This window comes from Sinohyriopsis cumingii, chromosome 11 (assembly GCF_028554795.1).
Source record: "Sinohyriopsis cumingii isolate HCF-2022 chromosome 11, ASM2855479v2, whole genome shotgun sequence".
NCBI classification, from domain to species: Eukaryota; Metazoa; Mollusca; class Bivalvia; order Unionida; family Unionidae; genus Sinohyriopsis; species Sinohyriopsis cumingii.
The window spans coordinates 104,252,011-104,278,933 of NC_142971.1; the positions used below are offsets into that span (position 1 = coordinate 104,252,011).

General features: G+C 34.4%; 1 protein-coding gene across 8 annotated transcripts in view; it reads right to left on the reverse strand.

The window, feature by feature from the left end:
• The window catches only part of LOC149789196 (inositol 1,4,5-trisphosphate-gated calcium channel ITPR1-like), a 346,253-nt gene that overhangs the window by 309,766 nt on the left and 9,564 nt on the right, over positions 1-26,923 (reverse strand). For all 8 annotated transcript variants that reach the window (XM_089975354.1, XM_089975359.1, XM_089975357.1 and 5 more), the window contains exon 3: positions 7,008-7,123. In XM_089975354.1, coding sequence (XP_089831480.1) covers positions 7,008-7,123 — 116 coding nt within the window. The remainder of the gene's footprint in view (positions 1-7,007; positions 7,124-26,923) is intronic.

Sequence of the window (26,923 nt, forward strand, 5' to 3'; positions counted from 1 at the left end):
ATATACTCAACATCTAAGCTAAACAAAATTTATTAAAGACCATCATAAGATGTCTTTCATAAGAAATTCATCCCATAAGAGCAGAACTATTTTCATTTGGGGACCAACTAGACCTTTGGACGAATGTATGTGCAAAGTTTCATGGCAATCCTCGAAGAAGATTACAAGGAATAGCAATAATGGATGGACATACATCAGGTAATGAACAGAAACAGACCCTCTCACAAGCTCTTATGGTTTTGGTCTGCACAGCTATAAAACTTCTAACATAAATCTTTAAACAACTATACAGTATCACATTTTTAATAAAAAAGATGGAAGCCGAGATCGCTACACCCGCATGAGTTTGGAGTTTCACTTGTCATACATCAAAAAATGACAAAAGTTAAGGAAAATATGACATATATCACAGGTGCTTGATGTTGAGAAAAAAAAACAATAATCTGAAGGAAAAAAATCATAGAGTGGCAAAAATACCTTAGATTACCCCCATGACCCATTTTGATATAGGACCCTCTCCGTCATACTATGTAAGACAGAAGGTACATAACTTCCAAATACTTGGTTCCACCCATGACCCTCAATTTCCTTCTGCTATTTCTGTCTTTAATGGCACATGACCATATTCTATGGCTTGTTTTACTCCTGATTTATATTTTTATATTCATCTAGCTATCATTGACTTTTCTGCATTGTACCAAACTGAATTTACAGGCTCCAAAATGTGCGATTTTCACAAATTGTGACTGCTGGGACAAGCCTGAGCTCATGTGACAACTGGTGAAAAGAGCTACATGTACCATGTTTGCGACTCTAAGATACATCCCTTCAGTGGTAGATGCAAAAGTAAGCTTTTATTTACCATTAACTCAATTCAACTTTAGGAAATCTGTTCCATGGAAGAATAATACACTGTCTTCTCCAATGCACACATCATACACAAGCAGCTATTTTCAAAACAGGTAAACTATGCGGTACACATATCAACGCCTAAATATGATTGGTTCAAAAGGTTATACTTAAATATTATTCCATGCATCAGAGAACCGTTCACAATGTAGACTATTTGTACTCCGGCAAAAATAGGTATTAACATCATTGCATCATGTTAGGTAACACAATCGCATCATGTTAGGTATCATTTGAATATATTAAATTAATGAGAGTATACATTAAAGTAAAACCTTTTGAGCCAATCATATCTCAGCGTTGACGTGTGTGCCAGTCTTATCTGCTTTACTGGTGAAAGTGCAAAGCCAGGATTAGCAAGCAATTACAATCAATGTTGGAGTCAGTCTGACACCTGTCATCCAAAGATTTGCCATCTAATACTTCTTTTGTCGGAAAAGAGATTTTGAATCATTTAATACTACAGTTGTGAAGTGAGATACAACAAAAAAATAATATTTACATTCATAACTAAGAATGTCTAGTAAAAGTGACCAGTTGCAAGCTCAGAATGTCTGGACACATCTCATACAATATATTGTTATGTATATTTTATTTAATTTAATTGTTTGTTTGCTAGTTTTAATTTTTTTTAAATTCCATTACATGTTATTGTAATGTAACTTTATGTACTGAATAAAGTTCAGTTCTGACTGATTTTTTTATTTTTGAGACAAACAACTTTACAGAAACATTGCGTCTGATGCTGACCTAGTTCCTGACCTTGATTCTGAAACAGTGATTGTAGTAAACAACTTTTTTTCTTTTTTATATTCTTGTACAGAGTAAGATTCAAAAGTTTATGACAAATAATATGTAGCAATTGTTACAAACTCTGTTTTGCATTGTAGATAGATTGATTACAGATATTTTAAGAAATAATAATTATTCTTTCCTTAAAACTTGAGAAGTTAAGGTGTTTCATCTTGTGACCAGTTTTTATTTTATTTTTCTTCAAATTATTTGGATTCCAAGAGATTACTTTTCCGTGGAAATACTTGTGCTCTAAATTAATTCTTGGGCAAGGACAGTTATCGAAATTTACACAGAATTCAAACACTGGAATATTATTATCTGTGATTCAACAAAAAACTGTTGACACATCATTACAATGCTGACCATAACATATCTCATCACCTTCCATCTTGGATTTCATCAGGACTTGAAATCAGATTCATTTAGGACTTTTTAATAATAGGACTTCTATTTTTTAATTCTTGGATTATTTTTGGATTTGATTCACAAAACCGTAAGTTCTTTTTCTCATTTTTACCTTGTTTTTCTAGGGAAATAAATTATGTTAAATTTTACAGAGCTTGTTGCCTTCAATTTATTCTTGTAATGTTCTGTAAGAGCCTAAATACGTAACAACAAAAACATTTTCCATACAAAATTCCTATTTATTCAAACACCCTACAGGCACAATACAGTGCAGGTGTGAAAGCCTATCTCCCATCCTCCAGGCTTATCAAAATATTGCAACTGAAGTGATTGCCCCAGACACTTAACTTTGGTGACCTTAGTCCTCTCTTCACCCTAAAATCCTGTCAGTGCTAGCAGTGCATAAAAGATCCTAAAACAACAAGCATGTAGTCTAGGTCCCAATCAGAAAGAAAGGAAATGAAAGAAACAACAAAACTAGCCGTTATTATCATCTACAATATCACGTTTAAATGTTTTTAAAATGCATTTTGTCAATATCCAACATCTACAAAATATTTCAGTGAAAATCTATCTGGCAAGGACCAAATCACCCCCAAAAAACCTTATAGCATGGTAATGTGTCAAAATATTTCAGTTTTTATACCACAAGGTGAAATATATCCCATATTTATTGCAGGAATTGAAAGTTTTCTTTCTTATATAGACCACAATTGCTCCTTAGTCAAAGCTCTGAAAATTAAACGCACTCTTCATCACTCCATCTCCACTACTCCTTTCATAGCTTTACCTTAATTTCAACCATATTCACGAACTGATCATAATAATATCGGCACTCAAAATGGCAGGATTGGGATGCTGTATGGTGCAATAGTTAAATTTATTGACATTTTAAAACTTATTTCACCCCGATCTGACCACAAAGCCAGTCTGAGTCAGCAAATGAATCAAGCTGGGTTTCTAAAATTGTTGACAAGGTAATAAAGAGGAAATAACTTCACGGAGATCAGAACAGTGTTAAGTTATATATCTTAAGCAGAAAAATAATAACAATTTCCATTTGTGAAAAGGCAATGCAGTTTCCATTTAATATTTATTCGAGCTCACAAAGTACTAATTTTTCTTGCTGCAAGTGTAACTTATGTAGTCAAATACAATCAAACAGCACATGACATGATGGAAAATTTGGGTTTTTTTTGCATCTTAAAATTCAAGAATATATTTTCATATATAAAAATAAAGGAATGAAAACAATATGACAAATATTTAGTCAATAATATTTCTATACGTCATATATGTAAGTATTCTATATAATTTATTTCTCAAAGCCACCACAGAAAAGTATTACAGTATGTCTCTTCCAAAACCCGTATGAAGAAGTGCATCGATTCTTTATAAGAGTTCTTTAGGAGTTGAATTTCAGTCCCAAAACACACAGAAAATCACCAGGACTTTACTGCAATAGTGAAGTGATATGGGGCACTGAAGAAATGAATGATATCTCTTATTTACATTAAATGACTTTATTCAGTTTCAGGGCATAAATATGATATAAATTGGAAAAATAAATCTGAGTACATATATATATACTTCTTTTATACTTCATGGATTTTTTCTTCTTCACTTTTATCATCGTAAGGCATATAAACGTTTCATGATGCTACCAAATGTTTACCATGATGCTATAAAATACTCATTGGGAGATCCCTGTTACATCACAGGATAAAAACGACATTTTTGTGTATCTAAAACATCTTGGGACATTCACTTAAAAACGTCTATTGTTTCTGTCGTGGACTCTTTATTCACACCAAGCACTTAAGCAGGCACAAAAAAAATAATCAAAATATTTCAAGTCAAATTTGAATAGGCCGTACCGGTGGTTTTGTTATCATACACTCAATAGCCATGTCTCTCTCTTTCCCCATCAATTAGCTTGTCTGGACAGACCTGCTTTGTATTTTTACATTAATTAAGTCTTTTCTATCAAGTAAACTAGGTAGAATTATGCAAATACTGAGAGTCCAACCTGCATAAGAGCTAGCAGTCGCAATTGTGAGTCATGTCAACTCATTTAAACTGAGCAACAGAAGATTGTTTTAACTATTAGTATTTAAGTAACACAACTGAAATGTCCAACATTAATCAGTGGTTTATCCTCAATATTCACAAATCATAACACGAACAGCAATGGAACCAAGTGAAAGTTATATTTTAGTTAATGAAAAGATTCCTTCCACAGAGAGGGTTCATTACAGAGAGGTGAATTCCAAAGTTTGTAATGAACTTAACAATTCCCAAAGTGGCACTTAGGGGTATGCTATTACTTGCTAAAAATGTGTTATCAATACATGTATTTAACTAAAAGTAAAAAGAATAAAAAATTAGTTTCACATCGTAGTTTCTTGAAAGAAAACATTTCTTGTTTTTGCAAAAACAATCTGGTTTTGTTCTGAATCAACAATATGACTGGGATTTATCCACATTCCCATGTAAAACACAGTGACTTACAATATGTTTCTGCTAGTACACATACAATGTGTTGAAACCTCTTGAAGTAATGTTTTTACTAAGATTGTTCATCATGAAAATAAAGATATTTTGACCAGAAAAGTGAATGATTCATTAGAAAAGATATTTATTGACAATTATCCCCAATATAATTATAAAAGGTGCATTCAGATGGCCACCTCCTTTCTTTTCACTACTGATGTCCATCCCTTAATTTTTCAGACGTACTCTGTTGTTGTTGTAGGGTTTAACGCAATTTTTCACCACATGATAGGCTATACATGGCGGCCAGTATTAACGGTGGAGGAAGAACCCGGAAAACCCCCCAGAAAGAACCACTGACCCATGAGATGCTACTGGCAAGCTTTCTCGCATACCCACATTGACTGAATCCGAGACTCGAACCCACACAGACAGAGGTGAGATGGCAATGATCCATAACGGAGAGTGCTTTAGACCACTCGGCCACTCAGGGCCCCCAGACGTACTCTGTAACTCATGCTCTTTCCTATGCTGCAGTCTATGTTTTTTTTATCCCACTGTGAACAAGTTATTGATGGAGATACTGACTTCACATGTAATGGAACTCTGCCATGTTCCAAATTATTATTGTTTTTCTTTGTATGGCAATGTGTTAATACTAAGTTGTAAAAACTTGACACCCAAACCTGCTATGCAATTTTATAAAGGTTGTTGTTGTTGTTGTTCTAGGGTTTAACGCCATTTTTCAGCACAAGATAGGCTATACATGGCGGCCAGTATAACTGGCGGAGGAAGAACCCTGGAAAACCCAGAGAAGAACCACTGACCCACGAGAAGCTACTGGCAGGCTTTCCCACGTACCCATGCTAGCTGAGCCTTGGACTCGAACCCATACAGACAGAGGTGAGATGGCAGTGATCTGGAACGATGAGCGCTTTAGACCACTCAGTCACTCGGGGCCCCTTTATAAAGGTAATAAAATTTAAAAAAACAAAACAGGCACAAAAAAGAAATAACATAAATTGCATGTTTAACTCTAAAAACATGATGCTCCATTCAAATTTTGTTGAAATCAGTCAAGAAGTTTTCATATTTTGCTGCAACTGAACCCAAAATAAAATAAATCAAATTTATTTTGAGTAATAAAAGATACAGCATGACATCTTTTCCTCAAGCATTTCCCACTTATTAATGTTTCATCCTGTTGTCATCTACAATATATGCTATCAAAACTTTTCAAAGGTTTGTCACATGTACAAAAAACATGATGCTCCATTCAAATTTTGTTGAAATCAGTCAAGAAGTTTTCATATTTTGCTGCAACTGAACCCAAAATAAAATAAATCAAATTTATTTTGAGTAATAAAAGATACAGTATGACATCTTTTCCTCAAGCATTTCCCACTTATTAATGTTTCATCCTGTTGTCATCTACAATATATGCTATCAAAACTTTTCAAAGGTTTGTCACATGTACAAAAAACAGAAAATCATCTCATAGATTTCCACGTCTCTGTCTTATAGGATGTAAGAAAAACTGCTAAACAGTCCATATATATTCATGCTTGAATGCTGACAGACAAGATATTTGACTCTGAGTTACTGTGCAGAAACCAATTTTTCTTCATTAGTTTGTCACCATGACATTTGACCTTTTCCCTCCAACAATCAATAAGTTTCCTCCTCAACCCATGTGCACGCCATCTACAAAGTTTGGTTATTCAACACTGTCAGTGGTGCAGAAACAAAATTGCCTTTAGGTAGAACTATACAAATCTAAACATTCTGTTATTCTCACTTAAAGCCGTAGACTGTCAAAGTATTGAGTCTTTGAGCCTCAGCTAGAGTGTCTGATTCCAAATGTTTCAAGAATATAGAGTCTGGAGATTGTAAATTAAGCTAAAGTATGAGACTGAGTTTCCATTATAAGACAATCAAAACTAACCTTGCAGCAGGAATGTTTTTTTGTGTGTTTTTTTTAAGACTGGCTGAATTTCAACCTGCAACTCAAGTACACAAGTTTTCTTATCCTTAAGCCTGGTCTACTCAAGCCACATCTCCTTGCACCCTTTTTGAAGATAGATCATGATCCTAAAAGCTTCTTTTGGAGGTAGATCAATACTTTAAAAGCTCCCTTTGGAGACAGATCAAGGTCTAAAAGCTCCTTTTGAAGACAGATAAAGATTCTACAATACAAGCAATACAGAATCCAGAGACATCAAGTAAACTGACATTAAATCTTTACCTCTGCATAATAACTGCTGTATATAAATTTTTATTCTACATAATAAATGGTGCATGGACTATACCCAGTTCCACATGATGAATGTTTTTCTCTTCCCCAAGAGTACAAAAAAATGTCTTTTGTTTATTTTGTCTATACTACACTGTCAGGTAATGCTCACATGCAGCTTTTTGATGAGGTTGGTGTCGGTGGAGTTGTTGGAGCTCTGTCGTGCTGTCTTCCAGAACTGCTTCTGGGCTGAGTATCTGTTCATAGGACATATTTTAAACTGGCAATCTGAAATGACAAAAGAAGATTAAGCTATGAGGCAAAATAACAGGCCGCATGATGGTCAATTAATTTCTTTATATCACATGCCATAAAAGAAGCATGTTTATCAGGAATCTTAGCTTCCAGGATGTAGAATCCAGGAACTTTGTTCACAATTCACTGAAAGTAGCAAACATACATATAACAGTATTGCTTCTCTCTGAGCTCCAACATTTTTGGCCAAAATAAAAGCCATAAACATTAGTTTTCCTTTTTCCTTGCAAGTTATCTATATCCTACTATTCAACTCTGCCCCAATATTTCTCCTCTGTACTGTCCAACAGACTTGTTTATTGTCTGGTACTGTATATATGTTTTTGCATAAAGAATCTATATCCCAGTCTATCCATCTGGCAATGAAGTACTTTCTTATTATCCAATGAAAGAATGATTTACAGAATTTCTCAATATAACTCTAAATTTTCACCAAAACTTCATAATTACTCCAAAAAAACCTTGAATGGTTGGCATCTCTTTAAAATACTTCAAATAAAGTTCACATATTTAACAAAAACAGAGAACAATTTTGACTTCAACTTATGAAGCCTGTATCTTGCTGTGCAAAAGAAAAATGAATTTGCCAAATTTCATGCATATTTTGCACTTTCTCACTTCTTGGTATAAATGTATATGCTTTGAGACTTCAACTGAATTAACTCTTGTAAAGTAAATCCCAATGCCAGCAAATATTTCTTTGAAACATCACTTTTGTTAAAAAATTTATGAAAGCAAGTGTTATGCAGAACTAGATGTCTCATCAGCATCCATACACCAATGCATCCCTGTATCTAACATATTCCAAGACCAAGCTTCAACATGTTCTAATTGGCAAAACCAAATAAATAAAGGTTTTTCCTTATTCCTATTGCATTGGTTTTAAAATTTTATATATATATATATATATATATATATATATATATATATATATATATATATATATATATATATATATATATATTTATATTTATATTTATTTACCCTGACAGGAAAAAGGGCTAGAGTTGGGAATTAAAAACAGGAATGGTCAGCTAACTGGAAATTCTGGAAATTCACAAATTTTATATTTTTTGCCTTGCTGGTGTCACTGACAACAGTACTATCACCACCAAAGTAAAAGTGATACCTCTCATAATGCGAGCAAAGTCCAAACCAATATATATATACAAATTTATTTTAACATCATTTATAAAATGACATTTGGTGAGAATACTCTGTAGTAAGAACACCTATCTACACCACTCCCTCGATAACTCACGCCTAGATAACTCGCGTACCTGCTTATAACGCGGGGTCAGGCATGAAACCCATCTTTTAAACCAGAAAATATCCCAAACAATGATCCCTATTTGTCGAACTTGAAGAAAATCATGATCAAAATTGGTAACGGAAACTTTGATATATCGCTCGTTATATCGTCAAAAATGGTAGACAGGACCTGGAAATTTTAATCAACATTATGAAATACCAAATTTAAAAATAGGTCATAAATTTGTTTACATTGTCTTTCCAAATGACTTTCCTAGTACACTGCAATTAACGATACGTAGGGAAATTTCGATCAATGAAAATGTCACTTATGCCAAATGGAGGCAGCTCTTTAATAAATAAATACAAATTAAATAATTCTGTAATCAATTGAAATTTGTGTTTTTGTTCTATCTTTTAATTCCTTTTAACACATTAACCTCTGGAGGTTTTTGTCGTTTTCGTCTGAAATTCAAGTAGGAAACACATTTTGAAAGCTTTTTCTGAATACATCCAAAAACACCAACTTTCAGGTGATCTTCCAATAACATACTGCCTAGTTGTGTTAGAAACATCTTTTTTCATTGGCTATTTGGCTCGTGCATGAGCAGACGGGTACAAGTTGGAGTTCTTTTCTATTTTATTTTGCTTAACAGACCCATTATTTTCGTATCAAGACCATCTTTATTCCAAATGCCCAACTTTTGCTACTTTTTGCAAAGGTTCATCTGTCTGTTTGCAGTTCATACCGGACTGCCTTAGCACTGAGACCAAAAAGTCTAAAATCTGGACACAAAATCAGATTCCAACCAGGGGCAAATTTTGGGTAGAAAAAAAATCTGGTCCAAAAAATGAGGTTTTTCCCTCTGTATTTTGTAGTGCAAATAGAAATTCCAGATCATTTGGTATCATTGTAGAGCTACATCTGTCTACCTTTCTATAATACCACCCACTTTAGTGTATCATACATGACCTTGACGCTACCGAGCTCAGCAGTAGGCTACTACCTCCTGCCACTTAAAATCGGCACCAGGGACTAATGTGTTAAGTGTAATCATCATAAATGCAATTTGTCCTCTTGTAATTAAACACAAAATGGACAAATAATAAATCCAAATCTCTCTATAATATGCATTATGGAAAAACAATGTCAACACATAAAATGGCACCATCCCACAACTGACAATCCTTGTGAAAAGAAAAAACCACCAAGTTGATATGTGCATCAATGATATATCATATCTCAGGCTGTGTATTGATAAGTGGCAGATGTGTATCATTTCATCCCTACTTGAATCGTTGTAAAGCTGCATCCGTCATCTCTTCTCAAATACCACCTACTTAGATCTCATGATTTGTTCTTATGCCAAAATGCCCTGAACAAAGCTACTTCCTCATGACACAAACAATGTGGTACTTGGAGCCTGTCACGTTATAAGTAAATGCCAAAATGCCCTGAACAAAGCTACTTCCTCATGACACAAACAATGTGGTACTTGGAGCTTGTCACGTTATAAGTAAGGAACAATAGCCAGATTGCAACATGTATATGCTAGACCCTGAGGCTAATTATTCGCTTCATAAATGTTGCGAGTATAAGCCGACATAAAAAAGACAGGTGGGAAGCCAGTTGTATATAACATGGCCATAGGAACTTGTTACTGGCGCCTTAATCTGCTGTGTGCAATTCACAGGTAAGTGGCATGAATTGCCAGTGTTAGCTCAAAGGAATACCAAGTGGGGGTTGTAAATCCACCCTTGACAGACTGCCGGGGAGGGGGCAATGCCTGCTAATTATGTAGACCATGGGTGAATCGACATCCACTCAGAATTGAGCAAGGCGTAGCCACCATTGGAATTGCAATTTTAAATCTAGTGTCTTGAAACTAAACATCAGAAGTCGCTAAACCATAATGTGGGAATTACATAAGGAAGTTATAAGCTACTCCGATGTCATTTGAAATTGGCGGGAAACATTGTTATTCTGGGAATTACAAAGGAGCTTCGGAAAGGTCAGTGACTTATTTGCTCGATTGTCACAATCTATTACGACAAGATAATTGTACTTTAATTATGTGCAGTATGTATACTTCATTACTAAAATCGTTAGTACGTAGAATTATGATTTGTATGAAATGATTCATTTGTAGTGTTTGATCTACATGCATATTTTGAGATATAAGCAATGTTTATGTAAAGAGTTAATATTGTAATTCACTATTTGGTTAATTCGTAGTAACCTCGTGCATTTATTCATGTGATATTCTAGATTTGCAAATGTTGAATTGAATTATAACTTTGTATAATGGTTGCAGTATGCAACATTAGTTAATAGGGGTATTTGACTATCTGTGTACACTTTGTAGAAGTGCAATGTACAGAAATGCATCTGATTATGTGATATTGTTCTGTATAATAAGATTGAGAATCTATATATACCGATGAGATGAAATCTATTGATATATGCATGATAAGCAGTTGATATCATGTATACCATACCAGGAAGTATGGGTATTTCGATGTGCATGAATGCGTGACCAAAGAATGTAATGGCTTATCTGATGATAGACTGTTGTTTAATGTGAGACTAGATAGCTAGAGGAATATACTAATGTCTTTGTGTGTGTTCGGACAGGAAGCTTTTAGGGACCAGAGGAGCTGCAGGAGACAGAGAAGGGAAATACCTGGTACAGTTGGTCCCGAGTCTCTGGGAGACAAGTAAAGGAGAGAACGGAAGTGGAGGAAGTGGTTGTTGGACTGAAGGGGTACCAGGGTATCAGTCAAGAAATACTACAGATGAGTAGAAACAGGAGGAAAATCTATCACACTAAGTCAGATGATGAAATAGGCCGTCACTTGGTCATGTGAAAGACGAGTGATAGGGTTCTGAATATTGAATTTCATTTGAGGATGGACTATCTGTAACTGAATGGCATTACATTTGTTGTTTATTTTAATTTCACCTTTGTGTATTCAGTAATTTCGCTGTCTGCATCACTGACTGGGGGCTCGGAGCTTTGCATTTCTATCACTACTTCAATTTCTAACAAAAACGAGCCAGGGTGGGTCTTCTGTAATAATTAAAGATAATACTGGGAGCACCCCACCCCAACCTAAGGTAGTCTACGGCGAGACCCCTTTACAGAGCTATACAGATACTTAATTACCATCAAACAGAATTTTCATAAATATGAGTCTTACTGCACTTGATATTGGACATTTTCACAATCATTTATACAAGTAAAAATGTACATGTTACCCTAATCTTAAATTTACAATGCCCATATCAGATAAAATGAAATTCAGAATCGGTGAACAGGGAAACTATTTCATGTTATCTAATATGTTTCATGATAACAGCTTATGTGGCTACAAGTGACATGTTGTTTTGGTTGGATAACAGTTTTATAAAACAACACTATACAGTCCAGCATAATCTTTTGAAAAGATAATATGTACCGTAATGTAGCGACTTGAAATCAATATCAATGACTTTATCATTCACAGTGGGTTTTGATTAACATCCTTATATTTATCACAACAACAAAAAAAAACCATATGCATTATCAAAATTGTAACTTTTCGGATTAAAAGCTCTATGATTTTTCACTAGATAGAATGCCTGAAGACTTTAAACCTTTCAAAGCAACATTCAACAAAACAAAACAATTTTCTGCATAAAATTATGTGCTCTCTATGGTAACATCAAGTTAATATTAACATTGTGCTTACTTGAAGGCCAAAAGGATGAAACATGTAAAATGAAGCTCATACAGTAGCATGTTGTCATGTCATTTTCTGGATCTTATTCTGTGGCCTTCGAACAGCAGCTGCAATTCAATTATAAATTGAGACCAGTCTGCTCCCCCTCTGGCAAGTGTTTATTAGTGCTGAAGAGTCTGAGCAAATCACTTTTATGAGACTGATGACAATAACCAGAAAACAAAAAATTATGGTAAAAAGTATGGCCTTTCAATAATGAATAAAGATGGCAATATTCTTGATACAATATCCTTTTCATTCAACCCTGAATCACCACTAACCAAACCCCGCATTTAACTGGAAAATTCCTTTGAGCATTAAAGGCTGTATTTATTCTGTATTCCACAAGGCAAGAGTTCTAAGCATCCACAAATGTACATGTACAGCCTAGGCTATACCATGCTTTCAAATTTATATTTAAAAAATTTGCTGTATATGCAATTGAAATTTTTGTATTTGAAAGCTTGTAATTATAAATTCAGGGCTTGACATGTTACAATACCTCTCATACAGAACAAAGGATTTAAACCCAACATGGCATTTCCTGTCATCATTTTTGAATTCACATAACCATACAATTCATTAATCTGGATCCTAATCACCCAAGGATAAAATGTCCTCCCCAGATGATTTAAAAAAAAAAGATTTAACATTTTCCTCCCTAACAGGCATGAACTCTTTATGACCCTTCTCAAACTTTTTAAATAATGTAAGGACACTATTTAAAGCAAGAGGAAATCCCTCATTTGTAAGTATCACAGAATAGGAAGAACAAGTCAGCAGAAATGTAACATTGGACAGGGAAGTACTGAGGATACATTAATACAGAGACTGCATGTCAACTCTGATTACATCTGCATTTTCAGCTTACATATCAATGACATTTGCTGATGCATAACACTATAAACCAAATTAACTCGCTTAGGTAACTAAATCCATTATAGCTGCTGTGGTGGCCCTTCATTGTACTGGATGTCAGACTGGCACCATTTCATTTAGGTCCAACTAATTACAATAACAAGTCTTCCAGTGAAAACCTCATCGTTTATGACCAGTATAGCTTATAGAACCTTTTTGTCATAAGCAGTTAGTATGCATGGATCTTGTTCATTTTCTACTACGTTTGAGATCTTTTTGATACATCCCTATATTCCAAGTTTGATGAAAACTGGATCATAAATCTGGCCTCCATAGCAGAGAAATGTCTCTCCAGCAAAAGTAAGGTAATACTAGGGGAAATGAGTGAAGAAAGTTTTAAATTATGTTCAAAATGGACACTTTATGCTTCTGTTTTTCATGTTTTCAAATGATTACAAATGCACCAAGCTAATCCAGTCAAATTTAAAGATGCTCATTCATTATTGAACTGGTCCAAGATCTTGATGACACAAGTCCATATTCCAAGATTGATCAAAATCAGAAACATGGGTTCAAGAGAGAGAGAGGTACATGTAACAATTAACTTGGGGCCCCGAGTGGCCAAGTGGTCTAAAGCGCTCTCCGTTACGGATCACTGCCTTCTCACCTCTGTCTGTGTGGGTTCGAGTCTAGGATTCAGCCAATGTGGGTATGTGAGAAAGCTTGCCAGCAGCTTCTCGTGGGTTGGTAGTTCTTCCCAGGTTCTTCCTCCACCATTAATACTGACCGCCATGCATAGCCTATCATGTGCTGAAAAATGGCATTAAACCCCAAAACAGCAACAACAAGCAACTTGTAATGGACAGAGAGTGGACTGAGGGTGATGCACACATTGCAGGGACGTACCATGAACTAACAAATGGGCTTATAACCAGATGAGTATTTTAAAAAAGCATGCAAAAAAGGAGGACACAACCATATCACATGTTAAACCAAAACATCAGTTTCCTATCAAAGAACAGTAACTCCAAGTTCTTTTGAATGGCAGAGGTTTCAGTTGGCAGTGGGGGTATTGATATTTAACAAATCCTATTCAAAATAAAACCCAATTATATAAAAGGTCCAGTTCCAACCCTGCAATTCCCATTTAAAAGTATTATTTAAGGTGTTTGGGTTATACAGCACAAAATGTATGCAGTCCACAGCAAATAAATGAAGACTCATAAAAAAAACTCAATATGAAGAGAAAAATGAAAAAAAAGCTGAAGATGATGCTGATGATCTTTCAATACAGGGATGAGACATGGATGAGGGAATATAAATAGATCTTTAATTCTGTAATTCTGACTGTTGGATTTACATACAGGGAATGAAAAAAGCTGACAAGCTAGCAATGCAGTGTTAGACAAAGTTCAATAAGAAGATAAGAGGGCACAGCGACTAGCCCATGGACAAATTATGGTCAGCTGTCCATTATGTGGATAAAACAATGTGAAGCATGTAGACAGGTTTATAATTATCTACCACTGATAGTTAATAGCCATAAGCAGGACGCACCACACCTCTCTGGTAAACACATGGAACCCTAATCTATTCCCATAAAATGCTGGCCCAATCTGTTCACTACATCATCTTTTGACAGGATCCTGTAGACTTTGTGATTTTATTACAGTATTGTGCTCTGAGAGATCTAGGTCAGCTCTTCAAAACAAGTATATATGGTATTGTGATGCACATGAAATAGATCATAGGTAATAATCCACTTCATCTGGTAGTCAGATACTGTATGTAATAAAACCATCATTATTTATCTGACATACATGGATGTACATGAATCTTGACATGTACATTCATTATAACCATAATAAGAACTATCCCATACAAATTATTCTTTAAATATTTGTTATAACATTCCTGCAGATGCTTGTTAAATATAAATTATCATTGTAAAATACTCAGTTGTGATTTAGGACCATGGCCTATATTAACTAAATAAAGGTTTATATTTCTTTTGTAAATATTGGTTTACTTAACAAATATTAATAATTACTTAATCTGATTACATCAGACATATCTTTGTCAGAGATCTTGATTTTAATCCAACTGAATATTTACTACAATATCTTATTATTTATGATTTGGCATTCCTGCATGATATAATCATCTGACATATACAGTGATGGATTAATTATGTTTGATTTTATAATTGTATGGTATTTGGAACAAAGTTGAAACAAAAATTCTTTTGGCTCTCAAGAAAATGTTATCTAATATATATATATATATATATATATATATATATATATATATATATATATATATATATATATATATATATATATACAAACCCAGCTTTCTGTCGGCAGTTACATATTTTATGTGCTGATTCTGCCACAGTATGTCTTGTTGAAAATGACAAATTTTGCTAGCCTTATGTACAAAAAGCTGCCAGCTTGGCTACCATACTGGTGAACTGGATGGAAAATCACCTGCTCCAAACAAACAAATCTCTACATCCATAATAAAGCTTAATTTTCTGTCCTGATGAAGTTCAGGTGCGCAAAACCACTACACAGCAAAGAAGCCAGACTTTTCAAAACAAGTAACAGGTATACATCATCAATTCTGGGGATAGTTTCTAAAGATCAATGAACAATTCAGCTTGAAAAATTCATTTTAGAGGGGCCAGATATGCATTTAATTTCTGATCTTTTTACCATTTTGTGTCCATTCTTCTAAATGGTTTAGCAGCAACATTCAAGTAATTTTTAAATGTAAAACAAAATGCTTTATTTGTACAAATAACAATTATTTTTATTAAATATCTGATGTAATGGTATAAACTAGTAGTAATGATGCCATACTTCAAACTTCATAATTAAATTCCAAAAATGTGAGTAAAGCTCTCTGTCATTACAATGTGATAGTCAGAGTCCATAACCAATGACCATGTTATGTACCAAACCATGTTATATTGAGAATCACAATATGTATGGAACAGCAATATATTAAGAACTGCATAATATACATAACCATGGTATAACAGGATTTATAAGAAAAAAGTAAAATGTTGTGTTTTGAAAATGAAATAAAGATAAATGACTAAGGTTCACCTTGTTTAGGTGCCTGTTTTAGTCCATGTCTAAAAAACATTTCCAAGTTCAGAACAATGATTAAAGCTGGCGACATCAAAACGTGCGAAACATGGAATAATATGAACAGTTTGAGGCTCATGTTGTACGACTATTGGCTACTGACCTCCCAAGAAGTTTTCACTCAATCTGATACACAAGGCAGGACAGGATAGATCATAGAGCATTAATTTAAAAACAATTACTTTCTAAAACTAAAAATGGGTTAAACATCTGAATGGATGGTCACGTCCATATGGGTTTTCAGTACAGGAGATACTGTGCCTGTGAGTTTAGGTTAGACAGTAACCAGATAAATTGTTCATTAGGATCAATGAGTACCTGGTAGAAGTTCACTAAAATTTTCACAGCCCTAGTTGTGGGTCCATAGTATCACGATATTCTATTTGGAATAATAAATATACAAGAGGCATGTTATAACAATATAGCTGCAAATGAACAACAACAACAAAAACTGACAAATAATCACAACAAAATAAACCAAAAGAATAAAGAAAATAACGAAAGACAATGAACTAAAAAGAGAATTGAAGGTAATGTTTTCATGTATTGACATAAAATTGTTTTGATTGAATGAACAAATCACAGTATTTACCTGAGACTGTATATAATTTGACAACTGTGATGAAAACAAGTTTATTTTTATCAACAACTCAAGCCTAAAACCTTGATGAAAACAACAAACTCAGTATAATGATGAAACTTTACATAACCAAAATGGTTATTGAAATAAAAATAAGACTCTAAATTTCCACTGACATTCACCAAATCTTAAAGAGATGTGGCTGCATATATTCAAAACAAGCTCAAGCTAAAAATTTAGACGGTGTGTAACTCTGATTACAATATTAGAATCTGAACAACATGTATCAAATTATTAAAAAAAATTTGGATCCCTTGACTTAATTTCAATGATGTTGATAAACTCCCAAACAGATAAAATTGGAGCATGATAATCAGAAAATTTTAAGATTTCATGTACTGGGTGTGGGCTTAAACTAAAAGAAGATTAGATTTTGTAATTTGAGAAAGGTCTGGAGATCATGGTGAATGCATTGGTTAAAAGTGCAGTAAAACCAAAACATACAAAGCTGTATTCAATGCATCACTACACTAAATGTAGTGGCAATTCCTCTATACATGGATTTCCTTCAATATACATGTATAATCTTATCCATTAATTTAGTTACAAGCTCAGGAAGCTCTAAGAAAGATTTTTAAAGTGCAAATCCAGGGTCACACTTCTATAAAAACTACAAGTATGGCATGTGGAAAACTGAAGACCAAATTTAAACAATAGTCCCTCAAAAGAACTGATGCTCTACAGGATGGGAAGAATTTCCAGAAATTTAAGACGAGACCATTTCTTCGTTTTAGCTGCAGAGTTTTGAAACCATTTCTAATATCTTCAGTGATAACAAGTTGTTGTTGTTGTAGGGTTTAACGCCATTTTTCAGCACATGATTGGCTATACATGGCGGCCAGTATTAACACATTAACCCCTGGTGCTTTTTGTCATTTTTGTCTGAAAATCTAGTAGGAAACACATTTTGAAAGTTATTTCTGAATAGACTTGAAAACACCAAATCATCGGTCATCTTTCAAATAACATACTGCCTAGCTGTGTTAGAAACATTGTTTTTCATTGGCTATTTGACTTGCACATGAATAGAAGAGTAAAAGTTGGAGTTCTTTTTTTTTTGTGCTAAATGGAGACATTAATATATGGAGACCACTCTTTATTCCAAGATTTGAGACCAAAAAGTCTAAAATCTGGACATAAAATTGTATTCCAACCACGGGCGAATTTTGGGTAAAAAAAAGTCGGGTCCAAAAAATGAGGTTTCTTATCTGTATTTTGTAGTGCAAATAGAAATTTAGTGTATCATGCATGACCATGATGCTACAGAGCTCGGCAGTAGGCTACTACCTCCTGCCTCATAAAGTCGTCGCTAGGGGTTAATGTGTTAATGGTGGAGGAAGAACCCGGAAAAAAAACGGAAAGAACCACCGACCCAAGAGAAGCTACCAGCAAGCTTTCTCACATACCCACATTAGCCGAATCCAAGATTCGAACCCACGCAAAGGTGAGATGGTAGTGATCCGTAACGGAGAGCGATTTAGACCACTCGGCCACCCCAATGATAACAAGATATATATATTAGCTACTGTGGTAGACATAGCAGATGTCTAATTGGCACCATTTTCTTTCCAGATCAACAAGCTCTCATTCTGGTGGAAACACCATCTTAGTAAGACTTACAGTTTTGAAAACAAAACTGATAAAAGACCTTCAAAATGGCCATGCAGTGAAGCTGCCATACTGAACATCATCACAATTTTCATTTAGGTCCAACAAGATATCCTAAGAAGGTCTTTACCACTTTCACCACTAAGTATCTACACGGGAAAGACTACCACTCAACACTAAGCAACTTTTATAATGTTTATTAAATGTAGTCAACATATTTTCAAACACTTGCAATTTTTTTTTTTTCTTGTGATAGCAATACATATATGGTACCATTGAAAAGAAGGCAAATTCAAGTATCTGAAAATATGCTCATAATTAGGTTTATTCTCCCACAGGTGATTATATGGTAAATCAAGGGACAAGTTCAAGGTCAATTTTACTGTATTCTTTATAAGTGTTTAAAGAGTACTACATGGTCTGTTTTAACACAATGTGGTGTTCTTACTTATCATGACTTGAATAAATGCAATGTTATCTCTTTTTTTAGGCCAATCCACAGGTGTGTAACACTATTTCTACAGGTGTTCAAAAACTGGAATATACAAAGTTTTATCTTCATTTCTGTGAAAATAAATAAGGAGTAAAATACATTTTTTACTTTGAATCTTGCATTTGTTTACTTTAAATTTTGTTCAAGTCCAAAAAGTTCTTTGGTAAACATTATTGTACCTGTACATGCACACATACAGGCATCAAGTCATTGCCAAAAGTATACTTTTGTTTGGTAGTCACGGAAGTCATTATTGTTTTGGTCAGTCTGTACGGGATATCTTTCACAGAGGTACCAAAGTGGACTACCAAATGACTGATGTTTCTTGTTGCACACAATTTTCACAACCTGTCCGATCCACCTGTACTTGCTGACCAAAGGCCATCATCATCAAGTCTTCTGTCATTGTTGCTTTCACTCCTGGGACACCTGCATGGATGTTTAGACTTGAATGTTCCAATAACAGTATCTGCATGAAACGAAACTTGAAGTACCGTTTCCATTTATTAGGAGATTATAATCAATGAACGTACCCTCAATGATGTAGGCATTTTAAAATGACTGCTCCTGCAACTCTGCACCTGCTTTCCTATACCACTACCTGGATTTCTTGGAATGATTTGTCCTGGTATTTTGATGAAACATATCTACTCTTCCCATGTACTGTGCACAGACAAGCTCAGCAAATGTTGCTGGAATCTCGTTCTCCATCCCATTGTTGTTTCTTCAAATTGTGGTTAGGTCAAGTTCTAAAAGTTCATGGAAAGATGATAGGCAGTAAACAATTCTTTCCTATATGTCTGCAGGCAAGGGACCAAACATAAACCAGACTGATGATCCTCTGAACAGGCACATTGCTATTGAATTTGATGGGACTAAGTTCTAAGAGCATCCCTTTCAATTTGTGTGCACTATGCCTCAAAAGTAGCTATTTACTTGATAATCTGCTAACCAAAGACAGGTTTTAAAAACTGTCAGTTTAGATTACACAGCCTTTCACTTTCCCAGGGCAGACTTTAAAACTGTAGCAAGATGCTGATACTATGTTTGCAACCACCCATAACTTGATGCCAAACTCGACTGATAATGTGCCTGCAACCAACCATAACTTGATGCCAAACTCGACTGATACTGCGTCTGCAACCACCCATAACTTGATGCCAAACTCGACTGATACTGTGTCTGCAACCACCCATAACCTGATGCCAAACTCAACTGATACTGTGCCTGCAACCACCCATAACTTGATGCCAAACTCGACTGATACTGTGTCTGCAACCACCCATAACTTGATGCCAAACTCGACTGATACTGTGTCTGCAACCAACCATAACTTGATGCCAAACTCAACTGATACTGTGCCTGCAACCACCCATAACTTGATGCCAAACTCGACTGATACTGTGTCTGCATCCACCCATAACTTGATGCCAAACACGACTGATACTGTGCCTGCAACCACCCATAACTTGATGCCAAACTCAACTGATACTGTGTCTGCATCCACCCATAACTTGATGCCAAACACGACTGATACTGTGTCTGCAACCACCCATAACTTGATGCCAAACTTGACTTATACTGTGTCCACAACCACCAATAACTTGATGCCAAACTTGACTTATACTGTGTCCACAACCACCAATAACTTGATGCCAAACTTGACCGGTTTATCTTACATACACTGTTTGATTCCAGGTCTACCCTTAACTGGTATCATGGCTTCATCAGAAGGAATATATTCTAACTAGAATTGGTGATGACGGTGATCTAATATAAACCTAATACTGTGCAACCTGTAACCTTGAAGACTTTTTCCCTGTTATCTTCACTGCAATGCATGTTACATTTTATCTGGACAAATCCGTCACATGACATAATGTCTCCAAAATTCAATCCAACAAGCCAAAATTTGCATTTTTAAAACAGTTAAGTTCTGATTTGTTAACTTCCGTCAGAATCAAAAGGTCGTAAAAAAAAGAAAGAAGAAAAGTGCACCCCCTCAAAAATTAAATCATTGCCTTATACTAGATGAATTTGCTGTATGTTAATTGTTGTATAAATTATAATCCAAAACGTGTACCGGTATCTAATGTGGGATGAATAATCTTACGTTAGAGCTGACACCCTGTGAAAGACTTTGGAAAGCATGTTCATAAATATGTCAAGTGCCAACAATGAAGCCTACAATTTACTAACAACACTACCAATACAAAAGGCAGGACAGTGAGTGACGACAACACTCGGGATATATTTTTCAGAGAGGGCCAGTAAACAAAAACACACTTGCTCAACAAATACGAAAACTTTTTGTGGACTTGAGAAATTACTTAAAATTCAAATATGAAAAAACTGCCTTTCTGAAAATCTTAGAATGATTCACACTCTTACAAAATAACACATTACCATAAACAAGTAATGAAATAACTGAAAATTTGTCAAAAAATGGATTTGCCCCAAATATATCTCAAAACATCCAATTTGGCAAACTGCATTGGCATATGTGGCACATTTCAACATATGATTAAAAATTATCAATATATTTATATTTATAATATTCAAAATTAATCTTACAGGTACAAACTGTTTGGTACGAAATTAAATAATTTTTTCATTTGTCATGAGAAATGAAAACATGCTGCTAATATTAAATTTGTATATATATATATATATATATATATATATATACACACACACACACATATATATATATATATATATATATATATATATATATATATATATATATATATATATACACACACACACTCCATGTTAGGACCCATTGGTTGAGCTGCAGCAGGAAGGATGGATATAACCCTGCAGCAACATGGCTTCAAAACAAAGCGGATTGTCTATTTGTGTAACATTCCTAAGATAAATCCAAAGACTGGTGCATGCAACATAGCAAATGTGCCTTGAATTCTACAAAAATAGGCAGAAATTAGTCTACAGGAACACTTGTCTTTGCTGATAATGTACTCTTCTGCAGGTCGTTTTCAGTACATTTTATTGCCAATTCTTAAAATAACACAATGCCTTTGACATGTCACAGGAGTGTGCTAAAAATTAAACAAAAATATCGTTAAAAAGGGTGGGTAGCTTTCCCATGTGTCTACATACAAGTCTGACACTTTAAAATATGTGAGATGTAGTACTCAACACAAACACTTTATCCTTTAAACTGATATTGGCAGACCACACCTGTAAGAAGATTATGGTACTGTGAACATAATTAATAACAATAAATCAAACTTTGGCCTAACAAGTACAAATGTTATTTGTATTCCACAAACCCTTTAATGTTACATCTACTCAAATAAGAAATGTATTTAGTCAGAAATGATGGTTCCATCCCCACTTTCCCAAATGCAATCAAAATATCTACATTTTCATGAAACTTTTGCTTAACTTGGGTCTGAATCCTAAATATTAAATGATGTACAGCAAATATTTGATTCATCTCACTATGATTTAATTTCTCAAAGAAAATGTTTTCCATATTCTATTTAAAGATTAAATTTGCAGGCATTCGCTGTATAAAAATGTTCAGGTAACTGCTCCGGTGGCCTAAGTGGTTAGAGTGTGTGCCTCAGATGCAAAAGTTTGCGAGTTCGAACCCCGAAAATGGTCCTAGCAGCTGCCTCATCAGCATTAAGAGGTTAGTGTTAGGAATGGTCAGCCTCCTGTCAGGATAATATGACTGGGTGGGACACAATGTGACATGATGCCCCATTGCCAGACATCGCTATAAACTGCCACACTATAGACATTGTAGCAATATTACTGAAAATTTTGAAAGCTACATTAAAAATCCATATCATACACACACACACACACATGTAACAAAAACTCATCTTGCATAACTTTCCTCACTCATGTTTATGCAAGAGTAAAAAGTAACTTTTTGATGGTAATATCTAAAAAATCTTGAAGGTACAACACTCAAAGGCATCTCTATGTATTTTGCTCCATTATGTTTACCAAGTTTGACTGAAGTATCTTGCTTCATTATGTATATCCAGTTTGGTTGAATATCTTGCTTCATTACGTACCGGTATACCAAGTTTGGTTGAAGTATCTTGCTTCATTATGTATATAAAGTTTGGTTGAAGTATCTTGCTTCATTATGTATACCAAGTTTGGTTTGAAGTATCTTGCTTCATTATGTATACAAATTTGGTTGAAATATCTTGCTTCATTATGTATACCAAGTTTGGTTTGAAATATTTTGATTCATTATGTATACCAAGTTTGGTTGAGGTATCTTGCTTCATTACGTATACCACGTTCAGATGAAATATGTTGCTTCATTATGTATGCCAAATTTGCTTCGTTATGTATGCCAAGTTTGGTTGAAGTATCTTGCTTCATTATGTATACTGTGAGGGGGAAAATTTATGTTGATCTACGGAAAGCACATTAGTGTGGGCAAGAAAACAATTAAATTTAAGGGGACAGGCACTTGTTAAATCGTTATACTGCAAAGATTTCTAATGTCTGGTCGGCAGAGGTAGAGATTTTTAAATTAAGCATTCATTTACTTAACCACGAGATGGACTATTAGGGACAGGGTTAACTTTGATTTCATAGTGGAACTGTCAAACTTGAAAAATTCCAGAAACTGTTAGGCAAAAACCTGGAAGGTCAAATTAACCCAAGTTTTGGTGCCTAGTTATAAAAGGCAGTAAATATATTTCATCCTGATTGATTATGCTAAATAAGGGGCATGTTTCCCACATGAAATTTCCTAGATTTAAATATCGCCCCATCGAAAATTCTAATTAGTCTAAGCTTTGCTGCAAGAGTAAAGGTACAGGGGACTCAGAGAGTCAATTTGAAAGAAATTCTCTCATAAAACATTTGTCCAAGGGACCAGATGTCTGGAAGGTCAACGGAAACAATTATGGCAGTACAAACAAGAAATGCTTCAAAGCACAAAAGGTATCTGTGTCACTTTCATGAGTTTCATTAATACCAATAGAATGTTTTACTTGAATTTGATAATATGTGCATGAATTTAGTTGTTTAAATTCATAGATCAATTCTCTTGATATGAGTATAACTGTGTTGTGTTTATATATATAAATTCGTACAACGGTCTTCTTTGTATAAGGTTGTCGAATTATTTGACATAGTCGTCTTGTTTGTACAGATTTAAGTTCTAATAATTTCATGTATTACTTTAGTTAATATGGGTTATGAGAATCCACCGATCTTAGGTAATTTCACATATGATAAAGAAATGAGTACATATTGACTGAAATTAACATTGTTAAGCCATGAAGTGTGATTTCATGTATGCTAAAGACTTGAATGTGTGTATTCGCTGAACATAAGGTACTTAAGGCATGTAGTGAATTTCATTCATTCATTTGTGTAATTGAAACAAGAGCGGAACTGTTATATCTTGTGTGCTGTTAATGCAAGTGATGAATTAGCCATTAGGAAGTATATTAATCTTATGAAACTAGGATTGTTATGGTCTGCCATGCCCATGCTTGGGCCAATTAATAGCTTTGGTACCTGTTCAGTGCCAATAGTAAGATCTGATAACAAAAGGGGAGTAATGATCTACCCCCAGTTGGATATCCGACAGAAAATTTAGGTTGTCATGTTTATTTTAAAAGTAGAAAATAGCTTTTCAGACGTATTCCCTGATATAATATATCCAAATATCTGTGTATCTACATGCATATGTATCCACCTAATCACACAAAGTTTGCTTCGTTATGTATACCAGTTTGGTCCAAGTATCTTGCTCCATTATGTACCAAATTCACCAAGTTTGGTTGAAATGTCTTGTTTCACTACGTAAACCAGGTTTGGTTTAAAGTATCTTGCTTCATTATGTATACCAAATTTGGTTGAAGTATCTTGCTTCATTGCGTAAACCAGGTTCGGTTTGAAATATCTTGCTTCATTTAGTGTACCAAGTTGGGTTGAAGTATCTTGGTTCATAATTTATACCAAGTTTGGTTGAAATGTCTTGCTTCAGCATGTATATCAAATCTGGCTGAAATATTTTTAATGGTTAATGGTTAATACTACAGAAATGTTTACATATTGAGAGTTGGTTGTTGACAGTTGACAAGAACAAAGAGTCTTCTACATCCCCCAAATGTAAAAATGTCTGCTGTCAAAGGTTTCATATATAGAATGTTTTGTATTTACACGATAGGCATCACAAGTTTTGCTCTAGAAATAATAGAGTGAATGGTCAATGGATCATGAGTATATATATATAAAAAAATTAAAAATATAAAATCTGACAAACAGCACAAGAGGACTACTATAGTAAAGTCACACAGGTCATGTACTGTAGGCATTCAACACCGATTATTTCAGTAATGTGTGTCAATGTATAGAATTTGAGTCTAAATACCTTTAAGTTTTCAATTCATTTGGATTCTTATACATCCACATTCATTTGAAAGGTTATTATTTAGATGCCCCAAAGAAGTGCATATGACAAAATCAATGTTAAAATATGCAGACACTGTAGGACAAAATGAACCTAAATGTGTAATCCAGTACAACCCAGATTGAATATCGTGCGCTGTAAGGTCACAATGAATGCTACACATATTGATTAATAAATCTGTACTGCCCTATATTGTGATGATTCCACAGTAGTCATGTACACCCTGTTTCAAAGAAAAATACCTCAAGTAGTATTGGATGTCATTTAAATTCACCCCTATGTCTATATCCAGATACATTATTGGAAAATATACAAAAAACCTAACTGTAACGGACCATGGTGCAGACTTCAAACTTTTACTAAGAGTGAAATAAATGTCTTTTGTACCAAATTTATACCTCAGCAAGCCAAATTCACCAAAATTTAAAGCGAGTCCTTTAATTTGATGGCAAATATATTACATAGAGGTAGGGATTTCCTAAAGCAGAAATTATGGATACCTGAATTAAGAATGTTCAAAAAAAAGGAAAAATTCAGCCAATTCAAATATCAACCTTTGAAAAGTTTCTTACTATGTTTCCATTAGAAGGTCACAATCACAGCTGCAGGGCCAAATGAAAAAGGACACATAGGTAGAGAACAATTTATCAAACAAAATGTGTCAATTTATGGATCCACTTCAAATGAATCTGTGTCAATAAAGTTATGATCTCCAAGATAAGCTATACTGACCCTAGCAATAACTAAAATCAGCAATGGAAATTAAATTTTTTAGGATAAAGTACAGTACATTGAGATGATCATCAAAACCATTCCACAGGGTTTCCATTCGCTTAACACATGTACCACTTCACACATTGTGTACTACGTCACTAAGTTGTGTGTTGAATTGGACACATTCTAGTTTTATTGTTTGATCCAAATTAGACGGGTTTTTTTTAAATACAAAAGATCAAAACTTTTTAGAAACAGTGTCATTCGAAAGAAGGAACGATAGATCTAATTGTGGTAGAAGTAAAATGAAAAAAATCACAAGGGTCAATCATTATGAACATGAATTTAATGGGTCAAAAAAATTTTTTAAAAAATTAAATTTGAACACAATATAACTTGCCATTTGTGACACGCTTTACAAATATACAATGCTGTCGGGCATTTCTGCACACTTAAGGTTTCCGTCTCCAATACTGAAACAAAACGCATACTAAATTTGACCGATTCACGAAAATAAAATACAGCAATGCTTACCATTTGAAAAGAGGCAATTGTCACCAGAATATTCTGTTCAAAATAATATTAACACATTAACTCCTGGAGCTTTTTGCCATTTTCGCCTGAAAATTGAGTAGGAAACACATTCTGAAAGCTATTTCTGAATAGAGTGGAAAACACTAAATTCCCGGTCATCTTTCAATAACATACTGCCCAGTTTGCCTTAGATCTGAGACCAAAAAGTCTAAAATCCGTACACAAAATCAGATTCCGACCACGGGCAAATTTTGGTTAAAAATAAGTCGGGTCCAAAAAATGAGGTTTTTCTATCTGTATTTTGTAGTGCAACTATATATTCCAGATTATTTGG